The 14,987-nt window shown below is 40.2% G+C and overlaps 1 protein-coding gene across 4 annotated transcripts in view; it reads right to left on the bottom strand.

Annotated features, from left to right (window-relative positions):
* SNX4 (sorting nexin 4) overlaps window positions 1-14,987 on the bottom strand; it is a 73,805-nt gene that overhangs the window by 36,778 nt on the left and 22,040 nt on the right. For all 4 annotated transcript variants that reach the window (XM_055127488.1, XM_055127489.1, XM_055127487.1 and 1 more), the window contains exons 5-6: window positions 14,362-14,409; window positions 5,255-5,310 (exon numbers count right to left, since the gene is read on the bottom strand). In XM_055127488.1, coding sequence (XP_054983463.1) covers window positions 5,255-5,310; window positions 14,362-14,409 — 104 coding nt within the window. The remainder of the gene's footprint in view (window positions 1-5,254; window positions 5,311-14,361; window positions 14,410-14,987) is intronic.

Here is a 14,987-nt window from a genome sequence, read left to right as displayed (position 1 = left end):
TGAGGCCTGGGTTGGCTCTCCAGAAACTCCCTAAAAAAATTACCTGAAAATAGTAATCAGGGGGAATGCATGGTGCTAAAGGATCTTATGGTGAAACTATAAACTTAAATTCAATCCTAATGATGCTCAATAATCTTTGTGATTTTTCCCCCCCTGGATTTAACCTAATTTTATTTAAACCTCTATGGGTTACAAGTAATTTTCTTACCATTGGAAATTTTACGAATATATCCCTTGGGGAATTCTATTTACTTAGAAAAGGAAGTCTACTTAGAAAAAAGACAGAAGCCTTACCTTTCTATAATTACCTTCCCCAACCTATGTAACAATAAAGAACTACATATTTAAAAAAAAAAGCCTTATGGATACTGAAATTTGCAATGCAGTTACATAATAGTCTCATTTTTATTCTTTTTCTAATGAGATCTCTGTTATATGGTGTTTCTCAGAGACTGCTAATACAAGTGTCTCCCTTTGGGACCAAGCGCACCAATAGCTGGTAGGGCATTTGTCTTGTACATGGCCGATCCAGGTTTGATCCCCAGTCGCCCATATAGTCGCCAGGAGTCATTCCTGAGTGCAGAGCCAGGAGTAACCCCCGAGTATTACTAGGTGTGATCCAAAAAGTTAAAAAAGAAAACAAAAGCATGTTCTCTTACCAACCTAGGTGATTTCTAAGAGCTATCAAAAGATATCATGGCTTTACTCAGTAATATTTGCTTCACTGCCATTCTATTCACTATTCTATTCACTGACATTCTCCATAAAGACCTAAATAAAACTCCTGATGCTGTATCTGTCACTCTCAAATCAAGCCCACAGATTAATCAGAAGCAATTTGATAAAATCACTCACATCTTTAGCCAATAAATTGAGAAACTTCTGAAGATCTACCCACATCTATTATTTTTTTCCTTCCTCCTAGGATCTTTCTTGCCAATAATCTAGTTGGATGAAATGAAACAATGAAACAAAACAAAAACAACAAACAACCCATGCATTTTCTCGACAATATACCCAACTATTAAGAGTGACTTAATAGGGGTTGGAGCTATAGTACAGCAGGTAGGGCGTTTGCCTTGCACACGGCAGACCCAGGTTCGATTCCCAGCATCCCATATGGTCCCCTGAGCACCACCAGGAGTAAATAAATCCTGAGCGCAAAGCAAGGAGTAATCCCTGTGCATGCTGGGTGTGACCCAAAAAGCCAAAAAATAAAAGGAAAAAAAAAAGAGTGCCTTAATATCTATCTCTTTTATAGCCACACTTTCACAAGGCATTATCTGTGTAGCAATAACTATTTCTTACCTCCTCAGTCACTTGTCTAATAGTTCCCTACATTGGAGAAATATTCCTGTCAAAGTCACCAATTACTTCTATGTTTCTAAAATCCAATGACATAATTTAGTTCTCATCTTACTTGACATATTTTAGTTATTATCTTACATGACCCTTTTGTTCATCAATGTGAAAAACTGGTCTCACTTTGTTTCCTTGACATAAGTACTCTTTTCTCATACTGAAAGTCATCTTCAGTACTCTTCACCTATCTCTTACACTTCCAATTTTAGTGTGCAAAAAACTTACACAGTATTTGTGTAAAACAATTCTAAGGTAGAACAAATGCTTCACATATACAAGACTTTTGGTATCCTAAAACCAGCCAACCAAACACTAGCGAGGGCCTCTCAGTAAGACAGGGGTCTCATCTACTGTTGACAGAGGAGCTTATGGAATATCCAAGATAGTTAGGGGCTCAGGGATCCCTTCCAGCAGTACTGAGGGAATCATGGTGTCCTGAGGATTGTACCCAGGTCTCCTGCATGCAAAACATGCTTTTCAGTCCATTGAGCTATTTCTGGGGCTCTGCACCACTTTAATAACAGTAAGAATAATTACTAATTAAGGCAGTTAGATCTAAAGGAGATTATATTTATGTTTATACATGTGTTTGTATATATACACCTATATGGACATTTTTAACAATGACTGATATAGGTGATTTTTTTTATAGGTGATTCTTTAATCATGAAGTTTAGGTAACAATTGTATATGTTAACATGAACTTAAAAACAAAAAATGGCTTGGTCTTATCACATTTGAAATTCTACATATAATATGTATAAAAAATAAAATTTAGCAATTTAGAAAATCAGGTTTTGTTCAGAAAAGGGAAGACATCCAATTGACAAATGTGTTTTATCAAGTTGAAAAATACTCAACTGATAAGATATTAAAACATTAATGAAATAGGGGCCGGAGCGATAGCACAGAGGGTAGGGCATTTGCCTTGAACTCGGACGACCTGGGTTCAATCCCTGGCATCTCATATGGTCTCCCCAGCACTGCCAGGAGTAATTCCTGAGTGCAGAGCCAGGAATAACACCTGTGCATCACCAGGTATGACCCAAAACGCAAATAAATAAATAAATAAATTTAAAATTAATTTAAAACATTAATAAAACAGTCTCAAAGACATACTCCTCTAAAGTCTATTTACTTCCATAAAATTTTTTTATTTTCTAAATTTTTTTCCATAATTTTTTTTTTATTTAAAACTTTTTAAAAGTTTTTTCTGAGAGTGACTTAAATTTTTTCTTCTTTAGGTTTTGGGTTTTGGGTTTTGGGCCACAGCCAACGGTGTTCAGGAGCTACTCCTGGCAGTGCATGGGAGTTGCCTCATCAGTGCTCAAAGGACCACTCAGTGTGAGGGATCTAATCTGGGGCTCCCAGATTAGATCAAAGCATGTGCCCCAACTTTTGAGCCATCTCCCTGACTCTAGAATGATTTTTTTTTCTTTTCTTAATCTGGAGAATACCTCTAATATACCACAGAAGTCATTGTAATCCTATAAAAAGCTCAGTGGAACCCTAAATGCATACAACTAAGTAAAGTCAACATGAAAAGGCTACATATGTTACATTTTGAAAAAAGCAAAACTCTAAATTATACATTTAAAAAATAAAATCAGTGGTTGCCAGGACAGTGGGCAAGGGATAAATTTAGCAAAGTATAGAGAATTTTTAGGGCAGTGAAAATACTTGCCTAATATGATCTAGAGACATATCATTATACACTTTCCAAATTTAGATAATATATAATACCAAGAGTGAATTGTAATATCAACTCCAAACTTCAGGTGACAATGGTGTGTCAATGCAGAGTCACGGATTTGAATAAACGTGCCACCTTAGTGGTGAATGCTCATAATGGAGGCCGTATATGTCTGGAGACAGCAATTAAATAAGAACTCTGTACTTTTACTTCAATTTCACTACGAATCTAAAATTACTCTAAAAAAATAACATCTTGGGCCAGAGCTTGCCTTGCACACGGTCAAGCTGGGTTTGATCCCTGGCATCCCATGTGATCCCCCAAGCACTGTTACGAGTAATTCCTGAATACCGAGCGAGGAGTAACCCCTAAGCACTACCAGGCGTGGCCCCAAACAAACAAAAACATCCTTTAGGAAGCAAAGGATATAGTCCAGCAGTAGAACACTTCTCATGTAAGAGACCCCGGATATGATCCCTGATACACAAAAAGCATAAAAATAAGTCTGAAAAAACAAAAACAAAAAACCTCCTCCATAGTTACAACTGCTATTTTTCCTTTCCCCCGCCTTTGGATTTTGGAGATATGAAGCAGGCACCAGCCTCACCTGCAGTTACCATCACAACCTTTTAATAAACAAAAGTTAAAAATGCCGCCTTAGTGCTGGGAGATGCAGCTAGGCACGCATGCACTCAACCCTGACTGGATTTCCAGCATCACACACTTCCCCTCCACGCTGCTGGGCGTGGCCCTGGTGCTCCTGGTACCACAGGGTCCTAGAAGAACTTCGTCTGCAGATCCTCTAAAGAACCACCTGCTTAACTGGCATGGGAGTAGTCCCCATGGTCCTCTGAGCACTTACCGGGAGGTCCAAAAATACATGAGCAAATTTTTAAATAAAAGATTTATGCCAAAACATTTTAAAAAATAGGCATTATATGAATACATTATGGTCTATAAAGTGAGCCATAACAGGTCATCAGACTATGCAACCTTGGCTTTTGGTAAGAATACACACGATGTGTACTATGTAGGGGTCCTACTGAGTAGTTCTCAGTGGCAACACCGGTATCCGTGTGATGCCGAATCTCATGCTTCTCAGTCCAGCAGTGCTGGGGACCACTGAGGTGGCAGCACCAATGTTCTGTGACCATGTGGTGCCAGGAATCAAACCTGGTGCTTCAGCTTGCCAGACCTCCTATGCTCAAGCTTTTAGAGATTTTTCCTCAATTCCGGTACACACACACACACACACACACACACACACTCATACATGTGTGTATACGTATATACATATATGTATACATACATATATATAAATGCTGAAATGTTTAACTAGAAGAATGCTAAAAGCACTCATAAATTTGGCTGCCAAAATGGAAAGACTTCATGTGAAATTAGACATGAAATTTCACATGTCTAACTGGGAAATTTCAATGAATCAAACGCCACACAAAGGTCCACATAACAAAATTTCTGAATTATCAGGAATTCAGAGAATGACCAAAACCAAAATATTACTATCCCATCCTAAACTTATTTTTGTAAACACTGACTACCCTTACAGAGAAATGCCCGGGGCTAGAGTGATAATGCAGCAGGTAGGGGTTTGTCTTGTGCACGGTCAACCGGGGTTTGGTCACCAGAACTACATATGGGCCAGGAGCCTAGCGCTGCCAGAAGTGATCCTTGAGCACTGCCATGTGTGGCCCCCAAAACAAAAACAAAATAGAAATACCCTCATATATACAAAACTGACATTAAGTCAAGTAATTACTATATAAAAAATCTCTAAAGTTATGATTATGGGTATGCATTTTTCTATCAAGTTTTCTAGGTATATAAAAGTAGACAATTTATTAAAATTATACATAATATATAATCTGCCTCCATACATATGAAACAAAAAGTCATTAGAAACATTATATGAAATGAAAATTACTCATTTTTCTGACAACTTCAACAACAATAAATTCTAGGAAAAAGCATTGGTTTACTTTTCTAAAACTTTACTTTCAACCTTAGACCCAATTATGTTATCAAATTTCAATCAGTTTTATCAGACTATAAAAGTGTTTCACTAAGAGTGAATTGCTATTTAAAAATACTTAGCAAATAAAGTGCATACATTCAGAAATGAAAAATTAAATAGACACCATTCAAAACAACATTGTAACTTTTATTAAAACAAAACCTTACTTGTCTGGGTTTTTCACTCTGAATGTTGCATTAAGCGCTTTTAACCTGGAGTCTGCCTGGAAAAAATAATTTGTTCACTTAATACAGTTACATTTCAGGGTATAAATCCAAACAGTTTTACTTTCCCTTTAGAATTAAGATGCTCAAGCACAATTTTCTCCATATCATTTATAATAAACACAGCAGACATACCTAAAAATATAACAGTAATTATCTTTTTAAGACTACAAAAACGTCATAAATTAAACTGAATACATGACAGTCAATGACACTAAAGAAAAACTTATAAACATCCAGACACTAACAAGGGACACAGCTCTGCCTAATTATAGCTCAAAATAGGTCACATGGAAAAAGCAGGTGATTTTTTTCTCCAAGTAAAGAAAAGCAATGAATTGTATAAATAAATGAAACTACTCTGCTTTGAGAGCTCATATGCCTAAGTGGAACTCTCAGATGGAATCAAAACCAAGGGAACACTGGTTTTTCTCACTTTCATGTTAAGTGTTTTAGAAAAGAAAAAAACTATGGAAAAGTCTGTGCTGAAATAATATTGTATACTAAAACCAGTTAGATGACAAATTACTTTCAAGTTGGCAGAAAATGTTATCTCATTTTTACATATAAAATGATAATTTAATGAAATCTGAACCACCTTGTAGGTGGAGAGTTAAGATCTGAAATACGTAGGAAAAAACAAGTACAAAAGTTTCTACAGCTGAACAAGTTTGGAATGTTTAGGAAAGGTCAATATGGTAGGCAAGTCATGAGCAAATGGGAGAATGGAGAAAGTTGCAATATAAACAGATAGGATTTAGTCAGGATTGATAGGACTTTTTTGTTAATCAAATTATGATAGACCTCTCTCTCTTTTTTCTTTTTTGAGGGGGTGTTCATATTCTGCTAATCAGGGGACCATGCAGTTCTGGGGATTGAACCAGGGAACCCTCATGCAAAGCATCTGCTCCAATTTGAGCCATCTTCCTAGTTCCACCCAGTGTGGACAGTACTCACTTCCATGGTAAAATAAATTCATACTTCCTACATACTAACAGAACAACTATGAACTATACAAAATATTTAAAAGTTAACTGAAGATACCGGAGTGTAAGAAAATGTGGGCATATTTTGGAAGAATAAAGACTACGAAACATTTTTTTGATAGTTTAAATTTTGAATTTTATTTGATAGATTTCTCACAACACTTTTAAGTCAATTAAAATTTATAGCCTGTTGAACATTGTTGGTTTGATGTTTGCTTCAGAGTAGCAAGTCAGAAAAGTCATGACTACCTTAGCCTAAGGACTAAGAGCAGGAAGGGAAGCACAACGTTAGACTATATTTGTCAACTACTCTCTACGAAGAGAGATACGATGTTAAACATTTTATCGCAAACTTAATATAACCAAGTCTCACCCTATGTCCTTATTTTAAAAAAGATATCAAATTACCTTTCTGACAAAGGCATACAAGCTAAACAGTTTAGTTAGCTCAATCAGGAATCAATCTCATAATGTGATATGATTTTGAAAATTCCAATCAAACAGAAAACCTTATACTACTCTAACTTCCAATCTATAATTATAAATATGCCCCCAAATAATAAACTTAACACACAAGTTAAGGGTTCCTCAGATTACTTGTTTCTGGATTAATTTTCTACTCCTATAAACTCATTCTCCTAGAGTTCAGTCTGAAAGACACTGAAGAGATCAGGTTTGTTCAGGGTGGTATGGCCTAGGCTGAACTATAAGAAACTGAAAAACCTATTACGAATAATTAAATGTCTCACTAGCACAAATTGGTATTTCACCCTGTTAATCTTTTTTGTATCTGAAGGACAAATGAGCTGATATGGGTGGAAGTCCTTACACGTAAAAGGAGCTGGGATGGGGATATTACAGTGGGTAAGGCACTCGCCTGCAGTGGCCATGGTTTAATTTCAAGAGCTATAGGGGTCATTCCTGAGCACAGAGCCAAGAGTAGCTCCTGAGTATTATTGGGTGTGACTTCAAAATTCAACCAGCCCACAAAGAATAACAAGTGTGGAGGTCAGAGAGTCCAAAGGAGCACTGCACCTGAGCAGCCTGTGGAAGGCCAGGTTCGATCCCATACCTGAGCAGCCTGTGGAAGGCCAGGTTCGATCCCATACTAGGCATGGACCCCAGCACTATCCAGAGTGACCTCCCAAGCAAAGGCTGGGATTAGGTCCTGAACACCAACAGGTGTAGCCCAGCCTTCTTCCCTACCCCCAACCCCCACTTCCCCTAATAAAATGACCAGGCATAATAGGGTTAGATGAGCAAAAAAAATAACCCCAACTATTCTATACCCTTAACTCCCTACACCTTTCTCTTTAATTTCATCTCCCTTTCTTTTCCAATTTATATTATGCTTTACTTTTCTTTTTGTGTGTGTGGGGGGAGGGAGGGGATCAGGGTTGTTTGGGCCATATCTAGCAGTGCTCTGGGGTCACTCCTGGCAGGCTCAGGGGACCTTAAGTGGTGCTGGGAATCAAACATGGGTCAGATGAATGAAAGGCAAATTCCCAATCCACTGTATTATTCCTCTGGCCCCTACATGTTTTACTTTTCTTGTCCTGGGATTTGTCTTTCCTGTTATATTTCTTTTTCTTTCTGATTTAGGGGCCATCAGTTGGGGGTTGCACCCATGGGTCCATGTGGTGCCAAGATTTAACTGAGGTCACTAGGCACAAAGCATGTACTCCAGCCCTCTGAGCTATCTATATCCCTTATCTCTCTCTTAACTCCCAAGCCGAGACGTACTACAACACAGCTTGGGCCCTTCACTAACATGCATCCTACCTGGTGTCTAGGCTGATTGCACTTTTTTCTGTATTTTAAATGTTAAAAATGTTAAAAAGTTGTTATTTAAATTTATAATAAATAGAGCACCTATTTAAAAAAGAACAAATTTTATCAGTTTCTGAGCATAATGATTTCTTTTAAAAGATTTAAGAAGAGGACAGAGCAATAGTACCGTAGGTAAGGTGCTTGCCTTGCACACAGTCAGCCCAGGTTTGATGCCTGACACCCCATATGGTGCCCTGAGTCAGCCAGATCTTCCTCTCCTCTCCTCTCCTCCTCTCCTCTCCTCCTCTCCCTCTCCCTCTCCTCTCTCTCTCTCCTCTCTCCCGTCCCCCCCCCATCTCACATATAGATTAAAGAGAATGACAATCAACAGTCAAGGTCAAATATTCTAATAAAACAAATCAAGGAAGGCAACTTGACAACAAAATTCCAACTTGAGGAACAACTTAAGGAACAACTTGACAACAAAGTTGGGAGTGGACCCTGAGCACCACCAGGTATGTCCCCAAAGCCAAAATAAACTACACTAAAAATGAAGGCCAGCTTTTCTGCTGCCCTACAAGCTCGACCCCGGCGGCAACTGAGCTACTATGGACACGAGCAGCTCCCGGAGAGGCCCCCAGACTGGGATGGGAGCCCCTGGCCCATTCGCCGCCAGCGGGGCAGGGCTTTCTCTCTCAACTCTTCCTTATTGGGCGCAGCAAGGCAACAGCCGGTTTTAAAACACAGAATGCAGGTACCAGCGGGACGTCCAGGTGATCCCAGAGGGTGGGTTTGCCGGTCCCGCCCTTTACCAATATTTAAGCACAGCGCCACGCAGGCCCGGTCTTTTCTGCTGCCCTACGAGCTCGACCCCAGAGGCAACTGAGCTACTATGGACACGAGCAGCTCCTGGAGAGGCCACCAGACTGGGATGGGAGCCCCTGGCCCACTCGCCGCCGGCGGGGCAGAGTTTTTCTGAGTTTTTCTCTCCAGGCTTCTCCATATGAGCACCACAAAAGGAAAATAAAAGCTTGCAGGGATGCAAATACTGGCAGAATTTTCCTTGGATTTCATACAAAAAAAAAAAAACCGCGCGGCCGAAATGGCGGCCACGCGACCTATTATATCTTTATTGTCAGCAATGTGAAAGGGTTCCTTTTTAGCAGGTCTGACTGTGGGGGTTAACTCCAAACAATGATACTGAGTTTTTTGTTGAAATATAGAAGGTAATCCAAGTAGCAACCATTTCTCTAGACTGTAAACTAAGCCATAGCCCCACGCCGGCCGACGAGAGGAAATATCCTCCTTTCTCGATTCTTTTCCCTTTTCTGGGAGAAACACGGTGTGGTGTCCACCATATTATGAGGTCTATGAAGCAGGCACGAACTTAGAGGTGCGGGAATGGGGGGAGGTGGAAATTAAAATTAAAAAATATTATGTACTTGGAACAGCGGGACACTTGGGGAGTCTCGGGCCGATACCAGAGCATGCTCCGCCGAGATTCGACCCGGGTGGCCACACTATTGTGCGGCCACGTTGCTGCAGATCAACCAGAATCCGGAGGAACTACTTTTGGTTCCAGAAACTGCTTGCAGCCATGTCTCTAGACTGTGAACTAAGCCATAGCCCCATGCTGGCCAAGGACAGGAAATATCTTTTTCTCGTCGGGCGGTGTGGTGTCAGCCGTAATATGAGGACTGTTTATTAAGCAGGCATAAACTTGGTGGCGCGGGAAGGAGGGGGAAAAAAAAATTCTAAGTACTTGACAGTAGAACTTCATGTCTCTCCAGTCTCAGCAATGGAAAACTAATTATCAAATGCTTCATTGGCAGTAGGGCTGTCTTTCTTGGGAGAAAACTACAACAATAGTGAGTTTTGTGTTGAATCATGGAAAGTAATCAAGGTAAAGAGAAAATGAAGTGAAATTTATCAATTACGCAAGCGGGGGTGGGGGTTGGGGGGACGGGTGTTGGGAGGAAGACTGGGGTCTTTGGTGGTGGAATATGGGCACGGGTGAAGGGACGGGTGTCTGAGTATTGTATAACCGCGACATAACTCTGAGAACTTTGTAACTTTCCACATGGTGATTCAATAAAATAAATTAAAAAAAAATAAAAAATAAAATAAAAATGAAGGCCAGAGAGGCCAGAGACAGAGTTCAACTACGTACATGCTTTGTATTTGGAGGCTTGGATTCAATACCTGCTACCACATAATCACTGCTAGGAGTAACCCCTGAGCACTGAGTCAGGAATAGCCCCTAAGCACTGGCCAGAGTGGTTCCCAAAACTAAGAAAAAAAAAATAAAAAATTTTAAAAGCCAGAGAGACAGCTCAACAGGCTGAGCGCATGCCTGGCATGTAAGAGCCAGGTTCAGTCTCCAGTATTACATGGTTCCCTGAGTAATGTCAGGAGTGAACCCCATGCAGAGATCAGGAGTAGCCCCAGGGTACTGCTGGGAATGATTCCATATCTAAAAAGTGAAACTCAGGGTAGTACGCGTGAAATAGATAATGATAAGGGTAGAGCCACAGCTAAGGGGCAGAGCACTCGCATGCATGGAGGAGGTCCAGGTACGGTTCCCTGAACATGAGCCGAGAAGAGCCCTCAAGCAGAGAAGGGTATGGTCCAAAAACGAAACAAAAAATGCATAAAAATGACAATCAGACAAGACAACTGCTTTAGGGTCTAAAAAACTTTTTAGAAAGACTTTTTTAAAAAGCCATTTTGAGGGGCTGGCAAGATAGTAACAACAGGTAAGGTGCTTGCCTTGTACACAGCTGAACCGGGTTCCATCCTGGCACCACATAGCGTCCCCTGAGCACTGCCAGGAATGACCTTTGAGCACAGAGCCAGAAGTAAGTTCAGAGCACCACTGTGTGTGGCCTAAACATAACAAACCCAAGCCAGACCAAACCATTTTGATGCTCTTTCTGAAATGATACTCCAAGTGCCAGAGAGATAGGTTTAATCCCTGGCACCATAAGGTCCCCCTTAGTAATCCTATAAGTGACCCCCTAAACTGAGCCAGGGGAGGGGAGGAAGGAAGGAAATACTCTATAAATACTATCACCTTAGAGTTATGGTTGTCAAGTTTCAGGTTGGTAGGAATTCACAGGTCTAGAATTCAGGTTAATAAACCCAGCAAACTGAGATATTCTTAAATTGACCGACCACATGTTAAGCAATAATCTTCTTCAATAAATGCATTTTAAAAATAACAAAATACTGAATTAAGAGCACAGAGCAAATATTAATCAACCTTTACATAGGGCCTCGAAGTAAGCACTGTAACAACGGAGCTGAACCCACCTGTGAGGAAGCCCAGGAAGCTACCCAGCTACGCAGGGAATGGCCCTAGCCAAACACCTCCACACTATGGTATATGACTTGCACTGTTGCCATCCTTTATGAGGATGCTCAACTCTTAATTTTCACTGCTGACATAAGGTGCCTGATTTCAGCAATATTCATTTTTAGTTAGTTTGTTTATGAATGTACATGTGTTTTTGCTTTTTGGGTCACACCCGGCGATGTACAGGGGTCACTCCTTCCTCTGCACTCAGGAATTACCCCGGCGGTGCTCAGGGGACCATATGGGATGCTGGGAATCGAACCTGGGTTGGTCGCGTGCAAGGCAAACGCCCTACCCGCTATGCTATCGCTCCAGCCCCAGTATTCAGTTTTGGAACCTTCAAATTTTCTTCTAATATTTTGTAGTCTAGAAAACAGCTGGTCATGTTTGTTTATATATCTATCATAACTAATTGGGTTCTATCTGAAAAGACAAAAGTAATTCAGTCAGTAGAACAGTTATGCACATTCATTTGAACATCTCAAGTTACTTTTGCTTAAATCTGAGCTTTCAGATTAGTTGTAACAATCAGATTAGCTATAACTGCCAAACAGACCTTCTACGTAAGTAAAATAAAATTACTTACATTTTATATGTATATGCATGCATGTGGATAGTTTCACATGTATATGCTTCTGTGTATGAATGTACATGTGTGTGAGGTGGTCCAATCCATTTCCCTTGATGAAAGGATGGACTTAAACTGAAAACAGATATTATGAAGAAATACAGCAAGACATGGGCTTCCAAATAAAACTCCTCATAAATTTTCTGTTCCATTTCATTAAAAACTTTACTTTTACAGTTATTAACAATGCATAGTAAGTGTTATTTATTTATCAAAGACTATGAAAGCCTAGAGATGGACCTAAGAACTGGAGCACGTGCTTTGCATGCTAAGGCCCTGGGTTTGATTCCTGGCACCTGTGGTCCCCTAGCAACTCCTAAGCACCATGCCAGAAGCAGCCCTCAAGCACAGTCACCGGCAGCCCCCAAACAAATTTTAAAAAGTGGAATGGAGATTTCTAACACAGAGATACCGGTATCGGAAATATAATCAGACAGCACCCACACAGAAGACTCACACCACTCTGAAAACATCCCAGTTTGTATAAATAAGAAATTCAAGAGTGTTCTCAAGATCACCAAAGTCATAGCTAAAAATCAGGTTCAAGGACAAACTGATAACTAGTTACTAAACTGATGGCAAAATCAATGACAACAATTTTTTAAATAGTTTAGGTATTATTACAATAGTGCTAACAGTTTTGATGTACAGTTACTGCATTCAGCCTGAACCAAAGTGCTCAAGACCCTTCAAAACTGTTATTTTTCTTCAGGTAGGGGGGAGCCTCAAAGTTGTGCTAAGCAATTCTGAGGGCACCAGCAAAGCCCCTGATTCTTGGCCAAGCAGGCTGTTCAATGCAGGGTCGATAATGCTGTGGGCTCAGGCCCTGTGGTGTGAGGGATCCTGGGCCTCCCGAGAGGTGGCAGGAATTGAGCCAGAGCTGGGTACACACCAGGCATGCACTCTCCCTGCTCTGCTGTCTCCTGGTCTCTCCACTGTTCTCACATCATTTCTAGTACACCTCTTCTTTCTCCCCAAGCCACTGCTTGGCAACAGCTTTGTAATGGCCAATGGTTTATGACTACAATTTTATATATTTTCTATTATACAGAGACATCAACAAAATTTTATAGTTAGCATTTTCCTTTATTTTTCTTTATAAATTGCTAACACCTTCAACCTTCAAAATCGTGTCAAAGGGGTACAGCAGGCAGGGTGCTTTGCCCTGCAAGTGGTCGACCTGGGTTTGATCCCTGGCACCTGATATGGTCCCCCAAGCTCTGCCAGGAGTAGTCCCTGGGTACAGATCCAAGAATAACTCCACAGCACAGCCAGGTGTAGAGGATTCCTGAGCACAGAGGCAGAAATCAGTCCTAAGCACCACTGAATGTCGCCCAAAAAATTAAATCAAAAAAATTTTTTTCTTTTTATGCTGTTTCATATGACTATATTCTAATACTTGGGACTATTTTAAGATTACTGTTAACACATTTTGTTCTTTCTGCCTATGCATATTGAGCATTTGTTATAATACTGTATGAATCATTTATCAACTTAAAATTTTTTACAACTTAAATTCTAAAAATAATTTTTGTGTGTGGTGCTGGTGCACTCACACATGCTCTAAGGAACATGCACCCTTGGCCCAAGTATGTTACTTTCTTTGTATGGTGGCTGGGGGAACTCAGAGCCTTGTACATCCTCTACCATTAAGCTACACCCACAGCCCATTTGTCAATTTGCATTACATTTTAACTACCTGTATATACAGCTTACAAAAGAGATGACAACTTTCCAAACTGCAACACCAGTGTAACACTATTTTTGGAACTATAGGGAAAAGAGAGAGCCTGGCAAGCTACCTGTGGTGTATTCAATATGCCAAAAACAGTAACAAGTCTCACAATGGCGACACTGCTGGTGCCCACTCGAGCAAACTGATGAACAATGGGAAGACAGTGCTACAGTGCAGTGACAGGGAAAAGAGAATGGAATGATCGACCCAGATTTCAGGTTCCATCTTAATAATCCCATATGATTCCCTAAGCACTGCCAGGAGTAATTCCTGAGTGCAGGGCAGAAGTAACCCTGAGCACTGTCAGATATAGCCAACAAAAACAAATCGTCAAATGTTCTATTAAATCCTAATTTAATAGAATTAAACCCACAAATATGCCCATCACAGTCTCACTAGCAAAACTAAAATCATACATATCCAAAGCAAACAGCAGTGTTTCTTTAAAAACACTATCACTGATATTAAACATAAAGCCTAAAGCCTATTTCCAACATCACTCACTTTATAACATCAAGTATCCCACTATGTACATGGCACTGTATGGGAACAGTAAATTATTTCACACAGTCTTACCTTCAGCTGAAACCCAGTTTCATTCACCGTCTCTTTCCAGTTGCCTTCCTAAAAAAGCACATTTTTAGATATATGAAAAACATACACAAAAAATATTAAAATTAAACAGAGTATCTGTAGCTACGTTCTTCTTTCAGGTAAAAAACAAGAATTTAAAATAAAACCCAGAGGGGCTGGAGCGATAGCACATCGGGAAGGGCATCTGCCTTGCATGCGGCCGACCCGGGTTCGATTCCCAGCATCCCATTTGGTTCCCTGAGCACCACCAGGAGCAATTCCTGAGTACAAAGCCAGGAGTAATCCCTGTACATCACCAGGTGTGACCCAAAAAGCCAAAAAATAAATAAATAGATAAATAAATAAATAAATAAAACCCAGAAAATTTTTCACTTTTGGAGCCAGAGAGACAGTGAAATCAAAAGCACTATTCTGAATATCTTCCTGTGTGTTTCTGGGTTACCCCGGCAGTTCTCAGTGCTCACTCACAGCTCTGCACTCTCAGAGACCACTCCTAGAGGGGCTAGGGGACCACAAAGGTGCGAGGGATCAGACCCAGACTGGCTGCATGCAAGCACCCTATACATTCTATTATCTCCCAGCGTCCCCCTATCTTATATATCTTTAGC

Source organism: Sorex araneus, chromosome 2 (assembly GCF_027595985.1).
Source record: "Sorex araneus isolate mSorAra2 chromosome 2, mSorAra2.pri, whole genome shotgun sequence".
NCBI classification, from domain to species: Eukaryota; Metazoa; Chordata; class Mammalia; order Eulipotyphla; family Soricidae; genus Sorex; species Sorex araneus.
The sequence above is the reverse complement of the archived record's forward strand: the minus strand, read 5'-3'. Positions and strand labels throughout refer to the sequence as shown.